A 20305-nucleotide genomic window follows, 5' to 3' on the forward strand; every position below is an offset into this window, starting at 1 on the left:
AAGTAAATAAATAAAAGAAAGAGAAAGAATTGTTACGTTAACAGGACTGCTAATAGGATTTTAAAAGACAGATGCATGTAAGTACCTGTTAGACATGTAACAGTTCCACTTGGGTGAATGCCTACAGAGAAACTCCAAACATCTTACTTAATGGTGGAAGACTTCCATTGACCATCTCCCCAACCACACCCAGTGGGTCTATCATTCCTTTCCTCATAGCCCTAAGCTCTTCTTTTAAAAATATTTTTCACATTTCAAGGACACACTCACATCCCTCACTTGCACCATGAAGCCCACCTGAATCACATCCGCTGGGCCTCCCTATGAACCACTGTGTTTATCACTCACAGGTCATCTCTCCCATTCTTTTGCGTCCAGATTTAGGAAAAAGGGGTTTCTGGAACCATACCACACTCATAAAGTAAAAAAAGCCCCATGGAGCAGAAAAAAAGGTAAGTATGTGAGAGGAATAAAAAAACAGAAGCTGATCACTCAGGTAACCAATTCCCACCTGTAAGAAAGACAGCCACGGGCCAAGCCTTTTAGGAGTTAACCAGGATTTAGGGCTTCCTTTCTCAGTTTGAACCATGTTTAGATCTAGTGTTGCAGCATCTGCCACACGGTTGGAACACAGCAGATGCTCAGGAAATAACAGCAGCACAGCTTAATGAAGAACAGTAGTTAACATGCATCGAGCATTTATTTGTGCCAAGCCGTTTCCTAATTGCTTTGTAAACATTGACTCATTTATACACACACAAAACTCTTAAAAGGTAGGGTCCTCTTTTATAACTGACGAAACTGAATGAATGAACCATGATGAGGCTTTGATGGTTTAAGTCTAAAGAGAAACTCTAAAAAGCTTCCCCCATAGGAACAGTAGAACCTAGAGTCAAAATCTCACTTCTAGTTCTGCCACTGCCATCTCCCTGATAGGCTCTCCTCATAAGGATTATATGAGACTCTCATTGCTGGGTAGGAAATGTGCCCCTGGTGCTCCACACACGAAACAGAGAAATAAAAGTTCAAATTGCTCATGCAGCCCACACTCCGGATCTCTGATTTGCCAAACATCCTGGCTGTGGTCAGTCTCATCTTGTCAGCCTGACTGAATTCAGGATCATAGTTATCCTGGGTTCCAGTTCTGACCTGTGGCAACGAATACATACTACTGTCTAGTTCTCTCTTCCACATCACCAAAGACAAACGCCATTTTGTTGTCCTTACCAGCCCAGAGCAGAAAATTGGCTAGGACCTCCGCTCTTCTAAAAGTGAGCTTTATTTGCCTGCGATCCACTGCATGGGGGCTATGATACAAGAATCTATATTTAGTCTAGCCACCTAATCCACCTCTCTGGGTACTTTTTGGGGCATGCTGACAGAAATTGAAAGATGCTTCAAAATTGCTTGGTAACCACTTACTTTTTCACTTAAGTCTTCCTTCTGGGCCTTTGTGTTCAGGTAACGCTGACCACTTTCCTGTCATGATCCTTTGCAAAAGGCAGATGACATCAACTTGCAGAAACTGGCTTGAGTCTTTGTGGAAGATCCAGCCCTTACTTCAGAAATCAGAGTATGAGTAGACCCTAAAGTAGTCTTAGTTTCTATGAAAACAACCCATCACTCATGTTTCCACAGGTCCTTATAACTTGGGAATCCATCCTACTCTCAAAGGCATAAAACCATTAGGACCACCTACCCATCTTAAGTTGATATGGTCAACACATTTTGGCCATCCTGGAGATTCACTCAGCGGTTGGACACCAATAACTCTAAGTCCCATTGCCATCTTCATGTGCCTTCCAGAATGAAACCAGTGATGTCTACAACCCAACAAGGAAGTCTTGAACACCACTGGGACACTGACTGACTTATTCAATAATTCAGCAAATACTTATTGAATGCCTACTATGTGCCAGGTTCTGTTCTAGGTACTAGGTCTACATCAGTGAACAAAAACAATCCCAGTCCTTGTGGAGCTAGTTGCTAAGACAGACTCACCATGAATGTGAAAGAAAAGGGAATCAACATCCGATATGTGACCAAGTTTTGAGTTGAGGGATTTAAGAAAATAGATGCCTGATTCTTCTAACCTGCATCTATATGTTTTATGTTAATGTCCCCAGGACAATTTAAAGGGGATGGTAGGGCAATGGTTATTAAACACAGATGTTTATAGAATCACCAGAGAAGCTTTTAAAAAATCTAGACATTAATGTATGAAAAGCTCACAGCTAATATATTCAGTGGTGGAAAACCGAGAGCTTTTCCCCTAAGTTCAGGAACAAGACAAAGATGTTCACTCTCGGGGCGCCTGGGTGGCACAGCGGTTAAGCGTCTGCTTTTGGCTCAGGGCGTGATCCCGGTGTTGTGGGATCGAGCCCCACATCAGGCTCCTCTGCTATGAGCCTGCTTCTTCCTCTCCCACTCCCCCTGCTTGTGTTCCCTCTCTCACTGGCTGTCTCTATCTCTGTTGAATAAATAAACAAAATCTTTAAAAAAAAAAAGAAAAAGATGTTCACTCTCAACATTTTTATTCAGTTTAGTACTGGAAGTCCTGGCCACAGCAATCAGACAAGAAAAAGAAATAAAAGGCATCCAAATTGGTAAAGAAGAAATAAAACTTTCACTATTTGCAGATGACATGATACTATATGTAGAAAACCCTAAAGACTCCACCAAAAAACTATTAGAACTGATAAATGAATTTGGTAAGGCTACAGGATACAAAATCAACATAGAGACATCTGTTGCATTTCTATGTGCATTTCCAATTGCACCAAAAATAATAAAATACCAAGGAATAACCCTAGCCAAGGAGATGAAAGATCTGTACTCTGAAAACTATAAAACACTGATAAAAGAAACTGAAGGTGACACAAACAAATGGAAAGATAATCCATGCTCATGGATTGGGAGAACAAATACTGTTAAAATGTCCACACTACCCAAAGCAACCACAGATTTAATGTAATCCCTATCAAAATACCAGCAGCATTTTTCACAGAGCTAGAATAAACCTAAAATTTGTATGGAACCACAAAAGACCATGAACGGCCAAAGCAACCTTGAAAAAGAAGAACAAAGCTGGAGGTATCACAATCCCAGATTTCAAGATATACTACAAATCTGCAGTAATCAAAGCAATATGGTATTGGCACAAATACAGATACATAGATCAATGGAACAGAAGCCCAGAAATAAACCCATGATTATATTCAATTAATCTTCAACAAAATAGGCAAGAATATGCAATGGGAAAAAGTCTCTTCAACAAATGGTGCTGGGAAAACTGGACAGCTACATGCAAAAGAATAAAACTGAACCACTTTTTTACACCATACACAAAAATAAACTCAAAGACCTAAATGTAAGACCTGAAACCATGCAAATCCTAGAAGAGAACAGAGGCAGTAATTTCTTTGACATTGGCTGTAGCTACATTTTTCTAGATATGTCTCCCGAGACACAGGAAATCAAAGTAAATCTATATCGGGAATATATCAAAATAAAAAGCTTCTGCACAGCAAAGGAAACAGTCAACAAAACAAAGACAACCTACTAAATGGGAGAAGATATTTGCAAATGATATAGCTGATAAGGGGTTAGTATCCAAAATACATAAAGAACTTAACACAACTTAACACCAAAAAACCCACAAATAATCCAATTAAAAAATGGGCAGAAGACATGAACAGATGTTTCTCCAAAGAACACATACAAATGGCCAGCAGACACGTGAAAAGATGCTCAACATCACTCATGCATCTAAACTATGATGAGATATCACCTCACACTTGTCAGAATGGCTAGAATCAAAAACACAAGAAACAAGAGGTGTTGGCAAGGATGTGGGGAAAAAGGAACCCTTGTGCACAGTTGGTAGAAATACAAACTGGTGGAGCCACTGTGGTTTCGAAACCATATGAGTTTCCTCAAAAAACTAGAAATAGAATTACGATATGAACCAATAATTCCACTAATGGCTATCTACCCCAAAAATACAAAAACACCAATTCAAGAAGATATATGCACCCCCAAGTTTACTGCAGCATTATTTCCAATGGCCAAATTATGGAAGCAGCCCAAGTGCCCATCAACAGATGAATGGATAAAGTTGTGGCATATATATATAGATAGTGGAATATTACTCCAGCCATAAAAAAGAATGATATTATGCCATTTGCAACAACATGGATGGACCTAGATGGAATAATGCTAAGTGAAATAAGTCATTCAGAGAAAGACAAGTATCATATGATTTCACTGTACCAGAGGGGAAATGGGGGGGCATGGGTGAAATAGGTGGTGGGGATTCGAGAGTACACTCATCCTGATGAGCACTGAGTAATGCAGAGAACTGCTGAATTGCTGTACTGTACACCTGAAACTAATATAACAATGTTAATTTTATTGTAATTAAGATAAAACAAATCAAGGCATTAATTATTTTTGCTGTTGTTCTTAAGGCTCCACAGGTGATTCCAGGGTGGAACTAAGTTTAGGAATTGATGCCTAGATCTTCCTTCCCCAATCCCCTGGAGATTCAGATTAATTCACTATGGCTGCATCTCCACTTCAGTAGTTTTAAGAGTTCCCCAGGTGTTTGTAACATGTAGCATAGTTTGAGAACCAGTAGTGTAGTGTAATAGTTTTCGGACTTGAGTGTGTATCAGAATTACCTGGAGGGTGAGTTAAAGCATAGGTTATTGGGTTCTTCTTCCAGAGTTTCTGATTCAGTAGAACTGGGGTGGGGCCTGAGGATTTGCATTCCCATAGGTTACCTGGGAATGCTGATGTTGGTATAGGGGCCACACTCTGAGAACCACTAATGTAGAGAATTTTTCCCATGTGTTTGCAATCTATGCCCTTTCTTTTTGTAATAGCATCTTGATTTTTTCTTTGAGGAAGCAGCCCTCCTCCATTCTCCATTCTCAGACCATATTTTGGGTATACCTGACATCCTTCCCCATCCACCCTCCATTCCAAGGACAGGTCCATGACCTGGGCTCAGCCAATCAGTTATAGGGATTGATTCAAATTTAACACACGGCCCAATTTTATCCAAGGAGCATAAACCGTGAGAGCTTAGCAAGAAGTCCTGGGATGGCAGCAATCTCTTCCCACAAGATTTCTAAGTTGGTGGAATGTTAGCCTGAAGCAGCTGGAGACCATCTGGCCATAATCACATAGAAAGAAGCTGCCTGAGAATAAAGTCAACATGGAGGAAAGAGATAAGAGAGCTAGAGACAGAGATAGAGATGAGACACAAAGAGAGACAAAAAGACAGACAAACTGGGGGAGAGCTCTGATGATATTATCTGAATAACTAGAAACACTTTTTCCCAAAGGCTTACTGCATCTTGGACTCCGCACACCCAGATAAACTCCTTTTTGCATAAGACAATTGAATGTCTAATTTCAGGGTTTCAAACGCCTACCCATCCATTCCCAAAGTTCAGGCTAAGAACCCCTGAGCTATAGCATATATCTTTAGAGTGTTCTTAATTTCCAAACAGATGGCTGAGCCTCATTCTTATTTGGCAGAGTTTGTCTTAGTGAGGCCTCCTCCAAAGTTCATTTTGCACGAATTAGGTTTTCTATCCACTTTGTGTGTGTCTACTTTATGTCTCGTCTGCATTCCTCACCACAGTGAACCCCAAGGAATTCTTGCTGGTCTCAGCCTGCAGATATACTGGGCCTGGTACACCATAATGTGGGGCCTAGAATGAGGGACTAAAGGGACTGCCCTCTCCTCCATGTCAACCACAGGCTTCAGTAACACTGGACGGTGGTGACCTCAGGCATCTGCCCTTTCCACCGACAGAATGTTGTCCTTAGGCTTCTTCAAATTTATAGGCACAGAGTTTTTCAAAATCACATCACGTCTACACATTTCTTAGTGTGAGTTCAGCCGGAGATGGTGCCCCACCTCAGGTCAAGTAGAGTGCACACCTTCTACATACCATGCCTGCATAGGCTCAGTGAGGGCTGTGGACGTGGCTCCTGGTAAGTTGGAGACAGGCCATGCTTTCCTCATGCCCCTGGCCTGCCTTTTCCTCCTCCAGCAGGGACTCTCACTTCTCCCAGATTCAGATCTACAGTTTCTTAAAGCTCTGCAGGAGATTTCAGAGTCAAGTCAAGTCAGGGCTAAAAACCACTGACCTTGGGGCTCACGGCCACCTACACTCTGAGATTACTTCCTGCATGGTTGATGTAGACACCCAGACTTGGATGTTTTCACTTCCTCGAACTCTGACAACTGGTCCCTTCATTCATTCTGCTGCTGCCTGTTATTCCCTCCAGTGGCTAATTGCAGGTCCTTTAATCCTCATCTTCCTGGTGTGGACTTCTGACCTGTGAACTGCTTGATTATTGATGCCAGGGTGGTTCATAATTTTTTCTCAATTACCCCACCCTGATTTCCATTTGTGATTATGGCTTGAAACTCTAAGACAGTTACTGATTGTTTATTCAACAAATTGTTGGTTTTTGAACATCTACTATCTGCAAGTCACTTAGCTCAACTGTATATGGGGATTTGGGAAATTTATACTGGAAATAGAAATTGACTAAGACATGTATCCTGAGCAAAGACAAAGAACTGGGTGAGTTCTGGGAGAAACAGTTGGTTCAATTTTTTTTTTTTCCTGTGGCAGAAAAAGGGAACTAGAGGCAGACCAGGACAGGGCATAGGTAGAGGTTTTGTCTTTATGTGAAAAAGAGGAACTGAGATAATCATCATCAGTAACCGGAAACTCTTCAGATTAGAGATTGGAGGTGCAAAGTGTGCATTACTTCTATATTTAATTTGAACCCCAAATATGTCTTACAGAACTATGTAATGTCCGCATGGGTAACTATTCCCAGGCAATATGTGCCATTTTAATAGTAATGTCTACAGAAAAAGGCATGACTGCCAGCATTATGCACAGTAATCTCTTCTTTGTTTAGTGTGGTCTCACCACGGCACCATTGCCGGCCCTGGGGGGACCACAGACTCCAATGACAAAAGCATCCCTAAACTCATCCTGTATGTGTAAATGGCTTTCTCTGTGCTTGCCTACCTGACACCTGTCTGCCTCTTTCCGCTGACTCACTCACACTCAAGAACGTGAAGCCCCAGAATATCCTGTCAATCTTCCTCTTTGTTTTCAGGAAGGAAGTCTCACTGATCACTCTCTGGTCTGAACCAGGCCCCAGGCAGGGAGGGGGAGGTCTAGGCCATATCGATGAAATCAGTGGGATTTCACTGAGGACACAGGTGTCTCCCCAGAGCAGCCAACGTTCCTGCTCCGTGGGGACAGAGAGGTCAAGCTGCGGGCAGCCAGGACAGGTTCCTGGAGATCTGTGCTGAGCCGCCGCCTGAGCTCAGGAGGAGACAAGCTCTTTATCAAAGTGAAAGATGACTGATGCTGGAGTTGCTAAAAACAAACCCTTCCAGGGTTTATCGACTTCAGAAATGCTTACTTCTAAGTAGGTCAAAGTGTTCCTGAAGTCGGGCAGCAGCAAGTGCCAGTCTCTATCACTTTGACTGACCTCCAGTTCAGGGAGGCTTACCTTCCCTAAGCGGCCACCACAGGGATGGCACGTCCCGTCCGACCCTCAGCGCCACCTTCCCTCCCCCGTGTGGGGGGACGGCTGCAGCAGCTGGGAGACTCATGGGGCACCAGGCAGACGGTTCTCACACATCAAATGCAAAGTGGATTTTGCCTTGATGTAATTCAGGCCAGTTTACTGAAGGCTTCAATAATAAGAGTGTGGAAGACACTGCCCATCCTTATTGCTGAGTTTTCAACCATCCCAAATAAATGTGAAGTACTTAGTCCACGGGTCCTCAGAACAGACTTCCCGGGAAACAGGAATGCAAAGATTTCCTCAGTCAAAACTCCTGACTGACATCAGAACACTATTCCCAGTTCCCATCCTCAGGCTCCCGCTAAAGCTTAAGTCAGCTTCCACTACAGTTTTGAGGGGATGGAGAACACAGTGAACCTGGTGCTTCACACAGAAACTCCTTGGAGGTCCTTGATGCATGGTTTCCCTCCCTTCCAATATTTACTGAGACCTCTTATATGCCAGCCATTGTTCTAGATGCTGGGGATAGAGTAATGAACAAAACAGACAACATCCCAGCACTTGTAGAGGGAACTGAGGGGGTGGGGCAGTGGTAGGAACAGACAATAAATGTTAACAAATGTCATCCTGTGATGATGAATGCAACAAGGAAAGTAAAACAGGGAAAGGGGTGCACGGCACAGGGGAGAGGGTGGGATTTAAGCAGGTGACATTGGAGTGGAGATATGAAGGATGTGTGGCAGCAAGCAGTCCAGGTATCTGCAGAGCTGCAGGATCTGGGGTGGCCCAGGCCCAGGGAACAAAAGACACTGGGGGAAGAATGTGCGTGGCTTGACCGGACAGTAGCTCGGTCAGGCAGGCTGGTCAGGAGAGTGGTAGGACATGCTAGGAAGAGTATGGCCCCACCAAACCTGTCCACATCCTAATCCTTGGAACGTGGAAATGTTACCTTACACAGAAAAAGACGCTCTGCAGATGTGATTAAGTTAAGGACCTTGAGATGGGTGGAAATGTTACCTTACACAGAAAAAGACACTCTGCAGATGTGATTAAGTTAAGGACCTTGAGATGGGTGGAAATGTTACCTTACACAGAAAAAGACACTCTGCAGATGTGATTAAGTTAAGAACCTTGAGATGGGAGGTTATCCTGGAATATTCCAGTGAACACAATCACATGAGTCCTTAAAAACAGAGCCCCCTTCCAGCTGTGGTCAGAGGGAGATGAGACTGTGGAAGGAGAATCTGACATGCAACACTGTGGGCTCTGAAGATGGACTAAGGACCACCAGCAAAGGAATGCAGGTAAGCCCTAGGAGGTGGGAAGTCGAGGAAACAGCTTCTCCCCTAGAGCCTCCAGGAGAAATGCAGCCCAGCTGATACCTTGACGTTAGCCCCGTGACATGTGCGTGGGACTTCCGACCTACAGACTGTAAGAAAATAAGTGTCTGTTGCGTGCGGCCACTACATTTGTGGTGATTGGTCACAGTGGTAAAGGAAGACCTAGCAGATGATGTCAGACAGCAGGCCCCGGGCCAGGATCGTAGGAGCCACCTTGCAGCCACAGGAACGACTTGGCGTTTAGTCGAGGTGAGACAGGAGCTAGGGGACTGTTTTGCACTGAGGAGGGTCTTCAGCCCAAGGTGCCCCCTCCCCCCCAGCAGCTGGGAGCCAGCCAGGGTAAATGTCTATTTGCCCACCTGAGCAGAAAGGGAGGAAACCAGAGCTCCCATGGCCTATAGGGCCTTGTTGAAAGTAAGGCAAGTGATATTATCGAATCCGAGGCCCTGGCTGGGGCTGGGGAATGGTGGTGGGAAACTAGATGGCCCAGTCCTATTCTCAGGGCAAGGACAAAGAAGGGGGCAGGCTGTTCAGTGAGAGGCCAGCCTCTCTGCTCCTGGAGGACAAGGAGCCAGTATTAAATACGGCACTAGGTAGAAGCTGAAAGACTTTAACACGTTGCCAGGTTTGGGTTCAGGCTGCAGTTTCAATCCTACACAGGTCCTGGATGAGGGGAAGTTGTTCTCAAGGTTCAAGGGCCACAGGGGAAGGAGTCCAGGGGGCAAGAGGAAGGTCCTGACCACAGTGTCCTGCCAAGCAGTGTCAGAACACCGCCACTGAAGGCCGCTCTGGTGTGCCTCCAGGGGCTGCTGGAGGCAGCCTGTAGGACCCTTTTCCTTCGGAGCTTTCCCAAGCACACAGGGCAGGCACATCCCCAGTAGTCAGACCACCAGCACCTGCTCCTTCTCTGCCTCCTGAGCCACATTCAGTGCCTGGCATTCCTGGTCTCTTTGTTCTTTTGGCTGGGGGGGGGGGGATGGGGGGGTAGTGGTTTCAGCTAGCTGTAGTAAGAGCAAATGGCACTGTCTTCTTTCGGGGGAATATTTGGATTGCTGGGGTGACCTCCTCTCCAGCATCTCCAGCTTCTCCCCAGAAGGCACAGGCAATGGCGGCCTCCCCTCTCTGGAATTGGATTCTGAGGCTCTCATCCTAGCTCTGAGCCCCATCTTCTGGCTCAGAAGGTTCCAAGGAACAAGGCTGCTACTCAAGTCTCACCCTCCCTCCCCTCTAGATGAGAAGGGGCCTCATCTTCACGTAGACCTCACAGATTTGCAGTGGACACCAGAAGGCATGAAAATATGCTACTGAAATGGGCATTTCGCATAAGCTAAGTCACAGCAGGCTGGCCCCAAAAAGGAAAAAGGCAGAATCTCTGCGGAGGCCCCAGGGAAATCCATTCTCCCCCTGACAGCACGTGCCCTCCTCCTGCTTCAGCCGTACTGGGAGGCAGCGCCACAAGGGGTGTGTTTAGAGGAGGATGTGGCCTGGCCTGACATCTTCCTATTTGAGTCTTCGATTTGAAGCCCTTTCATGTCCTAAATAATATCGGATGGAGAGTAGCCAGCTGCAGATAGGACATCTTGCCCAGAACAAAGTAGGCCTGGGGCTCACATTCCAACAATCCTTGCTCTCTTTTATTCTTTAAAAAAAGGGGGGGGTAGCAAGTATGGACTGGATGGCCCCTACGTCTCCCTCTTCCTGAAACTCCATCCTGTGAGGGCTCCCAGACTGTTGGTCAATAACCACTGAGCCATTTCTGGCCCATACCATTGAGGCATGATATCCCCACACCCATCCCAACCCTTGATGTCTCGCACTGCCCTCCATCGCACAGGTCAGGCCATCTCTACAGTGTGATCCTAATGCTTCCTTCAATGACCACAGTTCATCACTGAAAGAGAATAGGTCACTGAGAAGGGCAAGCCAGGGAATAACTTCAAAAATTTTCAGTTCAAATATCAGATAGGATCTCAACTCTCTTGGTAGAAGGTAAAAGAAAGTTAGAAGAAAGGAGTAAACCATTATTTGGGGGGGAATCATACAGCTAGACAGACCTGCTGTTAGTAGCCTGGGGGAAGGGCCCAGGATAAGCCAAGAATAGAAACTGAAGGAAGCAGAGTACAGGCTAGAGACAATACTGGGGCCTTTGCAGAACCTATGCATGGGGGGGCTCCTGGGTGGCTCAGTTAGTTCAAGTGTCTGCCTTCGGCTCAGGTCATCGTCCCAGGGTCTTGGGACTGCGTCCCTGCTTCTCCCTCCGTCTCTCTCCCCCACTGGCTTGTGTTCTCTCTCTCTTGCTCACTTCCTCTCAAATAAATAAATAAAATCTTAAAAAAAAAAAAAAGAACCTATTCATGAAACTAGAAACTGAACCTTGACTCTGTGAACAGCCCTGGAAAGGATTCAGGCTGGACATATCCTAGACTCACCTCTATGGAGCTGTCAGAGCTGGGACAAAGGACAGGTAGGGAGACTAACATTAACTGACCTCTGGTGAGGTCCTAGGCTGGGAAGTCTGACACAAGGGAAGTAAGTACTGTTGCCCCTTTTTATAGACTTTCAGGATCTTGCCCAAGGACACGAGCTAGTCAGCGGCTGAGCTGGGATTCAGACCCAGGTCTTCCACGTCAGGACTCGTGGTCCCTCCACATCTGTCATCTTTCATCTCATGGCCTGCTGCTACACTCCGCGGCAAAGCTTCGTGGTAGGCAGGCCTCTTGTTTCATTCTAAATAGACTGTGTACACGACAACATGACCAATTTACAGTTTAAAAGCACCTTGCTGGCTCAGTCAGTAGAGCATGCGACTCTTGATCTCAGGATTGTAGGTTCAAGCCCCATGTTGGGTATAGAGATTGCTTAAAAAAAAATCTAAGAAAACAAAAGCATTTTTACTTAACACGGCCACCTATGAGCCTTCCAGCAACTCTGAGATATAGGCATTTTTATCAGCTTCCCTTCGCATAGGTGTGGAAACTAAGATAAAGTGATTTTCCACTCATTCCCCACCCTGTCCTCTTCTTAGCCCATCTGGCTCCCTGAGACTCAGACCCTCACCTGTTTCCTCAAGGAGGTGTAAGTACACTTCTAAGAAAAAGAAGGATGATTGTAATACATTAGATTGAACCGTTTCAAATTGCTGATATTCAACCATTTTTGACTAACAAAAATACCAATCTCTTGTGGTTCGATCTAATAAATTAGGCCTTAAAATGAAGACATTGATGCTAAGCATAGGTGGATTAAGCATAGGACACCTAGGGTCATCGCTGATGTGGAGAGAAAAAAGCAGCTCACCTGATGTGGAGAGAAAAAAGCAGCTCACCTGATGTGGAGAGAAAAAAGCAGCTCACCTGATGTGGAGAGAAAAAAGCAGACATCTTTAGGACTGAAGGGGATTGTGCAGGTAATTCAGGACGACAGGGATGAAGGGTAATAAAAATGCTCGTTTAGAATAAGCAGCAATATGAATGACTGTCGGGAATAACCAGGAAGAAAGATGCGCCCATAGACAGCCTCTGAGTGGAAGTTGGTCACCTCTAAGCTGGGCCCAGAGAGAAGGAGACCAGATCAGAGGTGTGTGTGAGGGACTGGCGGGTGCTCGACATGCAGGGGTGAAGCCAGACAAGACAGCTGCCAAGTTCCTAAATCCAAGGATGGTTAAGAGGACTTCTAAAACCACACACACACAATCATTTTAAACAAGTTAGGATTGTTGAATTTAATCCAAAATATTTTGTTCTGCCCTAAGAAATTAATAAAAGATGTACATAGAAAAGGTACAGAAAAACTACCTTAGTAAAGAAGTATCTAACCTTTTATATGCAAATTACTTTGTTCTGGATAAAAATCAGGAGATGCAGCATGAGAATTAGGGGGGACTGGAGAAAGGAGACCAGGAGGAGGGATGGGCAGGAAACATCTGGATTTCAGCACGAAGAGGAATTCCTCACCATTAGAATTGCACTAAAATGCAGCAGGCTTCTTCTAGAAATAATGAGCTCCTGGTCCCTGGGAGCGCTCAAGTAATGCTCGGCTGCCTGTCAGAGAGAGACATGCAGAAGGGGCTCCCTATATTAGGGAGAGAGTGAACCAGAGGACCTTTAGTGTGCTTTTCAATTCCAAGATTCCAAGAGTCCATGAAAGCCAATGTTCTGAAGTGAAATGAAATCTAATCAAGGACCACTTTTATTCAATATAAAAAGAGAAATTTTAATTCTAACTTTTAATAATTCTGAAAAATGACTAGGAATTCCTTTTAGAATCTCTACCAATGCCTCTCCATCTGTCTTAAAACACACTTTACTTCGAGAAGTATCAGCACACAAATTTATTACATTTCTCATGCAAATGCGCTATTTTTTGGTTTCAGTTGTTCTTATCCACCAGTGCTGTTTTTTAAAGACTTCACTGCCATTTTTCACTGCAAACATACTGCATTCAGCTATGTTATTCTTAAATACGATTTTGTGGGCTAGCCTGGAAACCCATTCCCACCCCCATGCATCACTCTCATGTGTACAATTTTGTTCTAGGAGAAAGTGAGTTCTGATTTCCAAAGTGACTCCCTCACAGCTGGTCAGTTACAGATGCACAAATGGAGCGGGAGTGTAGACCAGTAACGACAGTTTCAACGTGTTACACCGCACCTGAAAGGAAACGTCTGGGGACTATTGATCCTCCAGGTATTTTTTCAGCTTGACGTGGTGAATCCCTGCAGTGGGCACACGGAGTCAACTCAAACCTGGGAGTAGCTGTTCCTAACGCAGAATCGCGCTGACAGCTAAGAGAGAGACTTCTGGCGGGCTCTCCAGAGTCAGTAGGCAGGAGGAAGCTTTTAGTCTCTGGATCTGACAGCAGAGGGGATAGGAAAGGCCCATTCTGGTTCCTGGCAGCAGAAAGTACAGGAAGTTCTAATCCTGCAGAAAATCAGCCGGACAGGCTGGACCAGCTCCAGGGTTAGGCCAGCCCCTATCAGAAGTGGCCCCGGTTCGGCCTGCTAGCCATCCAGGGGCCGATCAGAGTTTTTCTGCTCTAGCTGGGGACACCAGGATCTTTCTAGTGGGCAAAGCATCCCCAGGACAAAAATCTGTGTGCCTGCAGCTACTACCTCTAGGGAGGGAGCACACGAGGCCAGAGGTGGGAGGGAGAGTGACAGAGAGCAGGGTGTCTGGCCACCTCTCTCTAAATGCTCATCCAGCTCAACTGGTTGAGTAAAGGGCAGCCTGGTCAGATGGAGGCACGATGAACTTGAGTGCCTGTCACAAATGTCTTCAGAGTTGGGTGGTCATAGAGCACCCTGGTGAAGAGTGAGACCTTGGGAAATGGACGGACTGGCTTCAAATCGAGGTCCACCACTTGTAAGTTACGTGACTTTGGGCAAGTGACCTAATCTTTCCAAGACTCACTTTCCTTGTCTATAAAATGAGAAAATAGTGTTGTTTCTTGTATTAAGGCACTAACCCAGAAACCTGGCCCACAGGAAGACTCAGTAAACGTCAGGCATTTTTATGAGTTGGCTACAGACTTAATGTCAGTCAACAGTATCACAGACTCCCTCCCTCAGCACCTTTAGCCTGTTGGTGCTATGGCCTCCAGAGCCCACGCTCGCTACTGTTCTATACCTTCACACGCTCCACAGCCTGGACAAGCTGCTCCTGAGGCCGCTGGGTGATGACAGAGAAATCATCAGGAGACCCCACAGGAGAGCACTCCCTGTGAACAAGCCAGCGCCATCTGGGCCGCTGCCCCTTTCCTCTAGGACATCGGCTCGTAGGGCTCACCTCCCTGGACTAGGTTTTGTTAAGCAAAGGGGTGTTCCCCTATAGCTTCTCCAGGCACGAGGCTGGAGCTGGGGAAGAAACTGCAGGAAAGGAAAAGGAACACAGATATCTCTATAGCTGCGTAGAGAAAAAAGTAGACTAGTTTTTGGAGCCTGGGGCAGAGGCACCCAGGACCAATGCTCCCCCCCCCCCATTTAAACCATTTTTAAGTATACAGTTCAGTGGCATTAAGTCACAATCTGCCCATTGCTGTGCGACCACCATCACCATCCAACTCCAGAACTTTTTTCATCCTGCAAAACTGCAACTGTAGCCATTGAACCCTAATTCCTCGTTCCTCCTCTCCTTCCAGCTGCTCATAACCATCATTCCACTTTGTTTCTATGACTCTGACGACTCTAGGTGCCTCATGTACGTGGAACCGTACAGTATTTGTTCTTTGGTGACTGGTTTATTTCACTTAATATAATGTCTCCAAAGTTTATCCATGTTGTGGCAGGTGTCAGATTTTCCTTCCTTTTTAAGGCTGGATGACATTCCGTGGTTATGCATATAGCACACTGTATTTACCCACGCAGCCGCTGATGGACACTAGGGCTGCTCCCAGCTTTTCACTGTCGTGAATAGTGCTGCTGCGAACACGGTGTGCAACTATGTCTTTGAGGCCCTGCTTTCAGTTCTTTTGGGTGTACAGTCGGAAGTGGAATTCTGGATCACATGGTAATTCTATATTCAGTTTTTGAGGAACCCCGTACTGCTTTCCACAGCAGTGGCCCCATTTTACTTTCCCACAAGCAGGGCACAGGGGTTCCAATTTCTCTGCGTCCTTACCGGTGCCTGTTATTTTTCTGTGGTCTTTAATTTTTAAAAAAATTTTAAAGATTTATTTACTTATTTGAGAAAGAGAGAGAGAGAGCGAGCGGGGGAGGGGCAGATAGAGGGAGCGAGAACCTGAAGCAGACTCTGAGCTGAAGGCTGAGCCTGACGTGGGGCTTGATCCCAGGACTGCGAGATCATGACCTGAACCAAAACCAAGAGCGGGCGGCTCAACTGACTGTGCCACCCAGGTGCCCCAATTTTCTGTGTTTTTTTAAAAAAATAATAGCCGTCGTAATGGATATAAAATGGTATCTCATTGTAGTATTGATTTGCAGTTTCCCAATTGTTAGTGTTGCTGCCCATATTTTCATGTGCTTATTGGCCATTTGTATATCTTCTCTGGAGAAACGTGTATTGAGTCTTTTGCCCATTTTTACATTAAATAGTTTTTTTGTTGTGTTGCATATTAATCCCTTTCAACTCATTTTACCATCTCCTAGTAAAGGGGCCAACCCCCTAAAGCAGGGACTCTCAACACTCGTGGAACATCGGAATTACCAAGGAACCAAAGAAATACTGATGCCCAGGACCTTGGTGGTTCTGAATTAACTGGTCTGGGGTGGGGGTGTGAGGCATCAGAAGATTTTTAAAAAGTCTCCTCCGAGTGGTTCTCAGATGTATCCAGAGTTGAAACCACTGCTACAAATTGTCTTCCCCATGGGAGGTGCTGCCCTTGCCCACTCACTGCTGAGAAAGCGAGAGGGGATAGATTCAAAAGAGGGATGATGAGGTCCCACAGCACCCAAGTGCAGTGAGGGTGGCAGTGTGGCGGTGTGGCAGCAAAGTCACAGGAAAGGCAGGCCCCCCCACTTCATCACACAGCCCTATCATCAGTCCTGCCGCAGATATATCGGGAGGAAACAACCAACCACTGTCTCCTGAGAAGGCATGGGAATGAAAGACAAGAGAGAAGCCCTCGAGCTGCCCGGAAGCCCGATGGGCAGAGTGTGTGGTGAAGAGCTCTGGGCGGCAAGGTGGGAGTCTTGGTTCTACTCAGCTTTGCCATAAACTTTCCCTGTGGCTTCTGAGCTTACCTTGCTTTCCTGTGCCCAAGAGTGCCCCTAGAAGAAAGGAAACTGGGTAGTGCACTGCTTCTCAACCCTGACTGTACCTTGGGTTCACCCAAGGAGCATTTAAAAAACACTGACCCTGAGGTCCCACTCCAGAAATTCTGAATCCCGTTGTTTTAGGCAGGGACTGGGCGTTGTCATTTAGTAAAGCTTCCAGGTAATTCTATGTAGCCAGGTTTGAGAGCCGCGGTCTAGGGGTTCTCCCAAGTACCCTCTCAGTGTTAACATTCTGAGGTTCTGCCTCCATTTCTGGGGGCGACAGTCATGGCCTGAGCACTCCTGTGGCACTTTGCGCGTCCTACCGATACTGCCCTGCTTCTCACAGCCCGCGGGAGCACCGACCTGATGCTCTCTGCAAAGGTTAAGAGGACCAGTTCCCTTCTAAGAACTGAAAAAGAAACAGATTCTGACCTCTAGTGACATGGGATGAGGCCGCATCCCCCAGGATTATGTTTTAGTCTCAGACCAGCTGTGCGTAACTGTGAGGCGGAGTGCCTGCTGGAGGCAGGTCAGCTGGGAGGAGAAAAGGCCAGGTGGCCAGCAGGCAGCCAGTCGGAATGGGAGAAGGAAGAGTTTACTGAGTTACTGCTAAGAGACCAATACTCCCAGCAGGCCCTGGAGAGCGAGGAGGCTTTCCAAACTGGGGCGTGTGCACGAGTGCACAATACTTCAGATAAGGCCGCTAGGGCCATACGGGCTACTTCATGGAGCTCCGCCTGCCAGGAATTGGACACCTACGTGTACTGAGCCCACACGGGGAAGAGGGCGGTGCGAGTTCACAGGCTGCCCTCTGAAGGGCCTGCTCATTGGCCTATGCTTGGAGAGAGAGGAACCAGCCTGCAAACAAACAGAGCTAAAGAAATGGGTGGTAGGCACTGGCTGGGGACTGCCTTTAAGAAGCCATGCTGGCTGGTGGAGAGAGCCAGAAAGTTCCATGTCTGCCTCCTTCCCTACTTTCTCTCTTGCCCTCTCGTTTCCATCCCTCTTCCTTAGTGTCCCTTGTCCCTTAACTCTCCATCAACCCCTCTCCCTCTAGAGTTCTCACCCCGAATGCCTCTGGACCACAGATCCCCTCTGCTGGCTCTCTGCCTCTGTGTGGTGGGTTTACTCCTGCCAGGCCCCACAAGCAGTAGGGGCCCAGGGTGGGGGGGGGGCAAGGGGCAGATGCAGGGTCCACCCAGCCACAGGCCTATGTCTGGAAGTCTCGGCTCTTCTCTGGAAGTAGAGTCCTTCCTGATGGAACCGCCCACACCTGCAGACCTTCCCTGGCACAGGACATGCTGTCTTTGTTTTTTTCTTCAAAGATGGGGGTCTGTAGAGGGGGTGTGTGGGAGTTTGTAGCTACTTTGCTGACTAACTGATGACAAGTGACATAATAGCTATACTACGTATTGTGTGCGTGCCGGGCGTGTTCTAAGTGCTGTATTTCAGATCGTCCACCCTCACATTTCTGGCCCCGTTGTGCCCCACTCCCCCCTCAGTCAGACTTCAAATAGCCACATTCCTGAGTTTCTCCAGTGGCTACTTTAAAGGACAGAGGAGCTATATCCGCAATTCAAACTCCACACAATTTCCTGACACCGGCCCTCTTCAGTCTTCACAGAAAAAGGGGGAGAAGCAGGTGATGGCTGAGCTAGGGGAAAGGGACACAGAGATGCGTGTGTGTGTGTGTGTGTGTGTGTGTGTGTGTGTGTGTGTGTAGAGACGTGAATAAGGTTTTAGTTTCCAGTTTTCTCCTGGTGGAAAAAACCCCAGGGACACCTTGGAGGAGTTGGGCAGCACGAATAATGCAACCTGCTACCGCCATCTAGTGGACAAAAGGAGGAAGTCTGGCTGTGGAAGTGGACGGATGGAATTTGAATCGGGAATATTTCAGCAAATTAATTAGCCCTCAGTACCTACCAGGAAGTCTGTAGCGGGTCTCCGTGGTGACCCTGATGTCCCTGCCTCCCAACAGGTCCCTACCCTCTTCCCATTTCATAAATACCCAGCAGGGTCTGCACAGAAGGCCCCCCCGCCCAATGTAGATCACCTGACCAGTTAAGAAAATAAGCTCAGAAGCAGGAGAGCTTGGTGTCACCTTCTGGGCCTCAGTTTACTCAATGTAATGACTCAGTGAAAGACTTAAAGCCCCTGCCAGCTTTGTCTTTTGAAGTTAGTGGTTTTCATACCAGAGTGAGTGTCAGAGTTCCCGGGAGAGCTTGATAAAACACAGACTTTGGCCCTGCTCCAGGTGTTCTGACCCAGTAGGTCTAGAGCGGAGTCTGAGAATTTGCATTTCTACAAGTCCGAGGGATGCTGACGCTGCCAATCCAGAGACACCCTCACCTTGGAGAACCGCTGTTCTAAGTAGCTCAGCCTCCTTGGTGCAAGAGAAAAAGTGAATAAACAAGCAGAGAATTTATATAGAATAAATACCACAGAGCTTATATGGAACAGAAGCCAGGGCTCAAATAACGTATCCATCAGAGCCCCATAAATAAGTGTCTTGCACCGTGCAGGGCTGAGGAGAGGCTCAAACTGTCAGGGAGCCCGGCGTAGCTCTGGAGCGGGAGCATGGGTCAGCGCAGAAGGGAGAACGCTAGGTGCTGGCCATAGGTAGAAGACTTCCGAATGCCGTGGGAGAGCTGGAAGAGGTCTTAGAGGCCATCTAATTCAGCTTTCATTTTAAGATGAAATGGTCTCACAAAGGTTATATGACTTTTCCAAAGTCACACGGCCACTCGGTAGCTCTTTCTCTTCAAGTTCCCAACCCGCTCCCTTCACAAGCAGGTCCCAGAGGAATCCCACAAGGTCTGACAGGTTCACAAGACAGGTTAGTTCCATGATGTTCTGGGGTTAGGGTGGGCCAGCGCCCCAGCGGCCCTTTGCACATGCCCACCCCCTTGGTTCCCCCTACCTTTCACCAAGGGGAAGAAGCAGTCCATCTCCACGCTGCTTCGGGAATGGGAGATGCACAGGGCGCTGCTGGGAACCAGGCCCTCCTGGGGGGGGCTCCGTTCCGTGGTGCGGACCAGACACCAGCCCGGCCGCTCGCTGGGCCGCTCCAGCAGCTCCACCGTCTGGCCCACCTGGATGGTCAGCTCGCTGCTGTGGCCCGCATTGAAGTCCTGGAGGACCACGGTCAACTCACATCCGCCAGAGAGCTTGGGGTAGGGCATGGAGTGAAATGTGAGAGGTGGAAGGAGGAGATGGTGGGCCAGAGGGGAAGGGAGAAAGGATGCATGCAGAGGAGAAGAGGAGAGGAAGACAAAGGGGAAAGATGGGATCCGGAGTGGAATGAAGGCAGAAGATGGAAAAGGGAGTTGGGAACAGGAAAGAAAACAAGAAAATAAAGTAATTGACACAATGCCATTCAATCATTCCGTCGCTCGAGCTCGGGCCACAGTCTGGAGCCTGCCCAGGACCGAGCTTGATTCTAATTCCTTCTTGTTTGCCTGGAGTTATTCTCATTTTCCTTTCCCAAGCTTCCAGCCAGCTGTGCCCTCTACCCCCTGCCCCAGTATGTCTCTTTACTTCTTCCCTGGGCGCTACCTTTGCCCCATCCCTGCCCGTGACCACCCTCTGACTCTCACGGGCACCATTTCTAACTCACTCACTCTTACGTGCTTCTAGCTGAAGTTTGGGAATAATGGAAGAGATAACCTCCTTCCTC

The 20305-nt window shown here is 47.0% G+C and overlaps 1 protein-coding gene across 5 annotated transcripts in view; it reads right to left on the reverse strand.

Annotated features, from left to right (window-relative positions):
* Positions 1-20305, reverse strand: part of KALRN (kalirin RhoGEF kinase) — a 642459-nt gene that overhangs the window by 117958 nt on the left and 504196 nt on the right. For all 5 annotated transcript variants that reach the window (XM_057306496.1, XM_048214817.2, XM_044382637.3 and 2 more), the window contains exon 34: positions 19550-19796. In XM_057306496.1, coding sequence (XP_057162479.1) covers positions 19550-19796 — 247 coding nt within the window. The remainder of the gene's footprint in view (positions 1-19549; positions 19797-20305) is intronic.

Source organism: Ursus arctos, unplaced genomic scaffold (assembly GCF_023065955.2).
Source record: "Ursus arctos isolate Adak ecotype North America unplaced genomic scaffold, UrsArc2.0 scaffold_4, whole genome shotgun sequence".
Taxonomy (NCBI): domain Eukaryota; kingdom Metazoa; phylum Chordata; class Mammalia; order Carnivora; family Ursidae; genus Ursus; species Ursus arctos.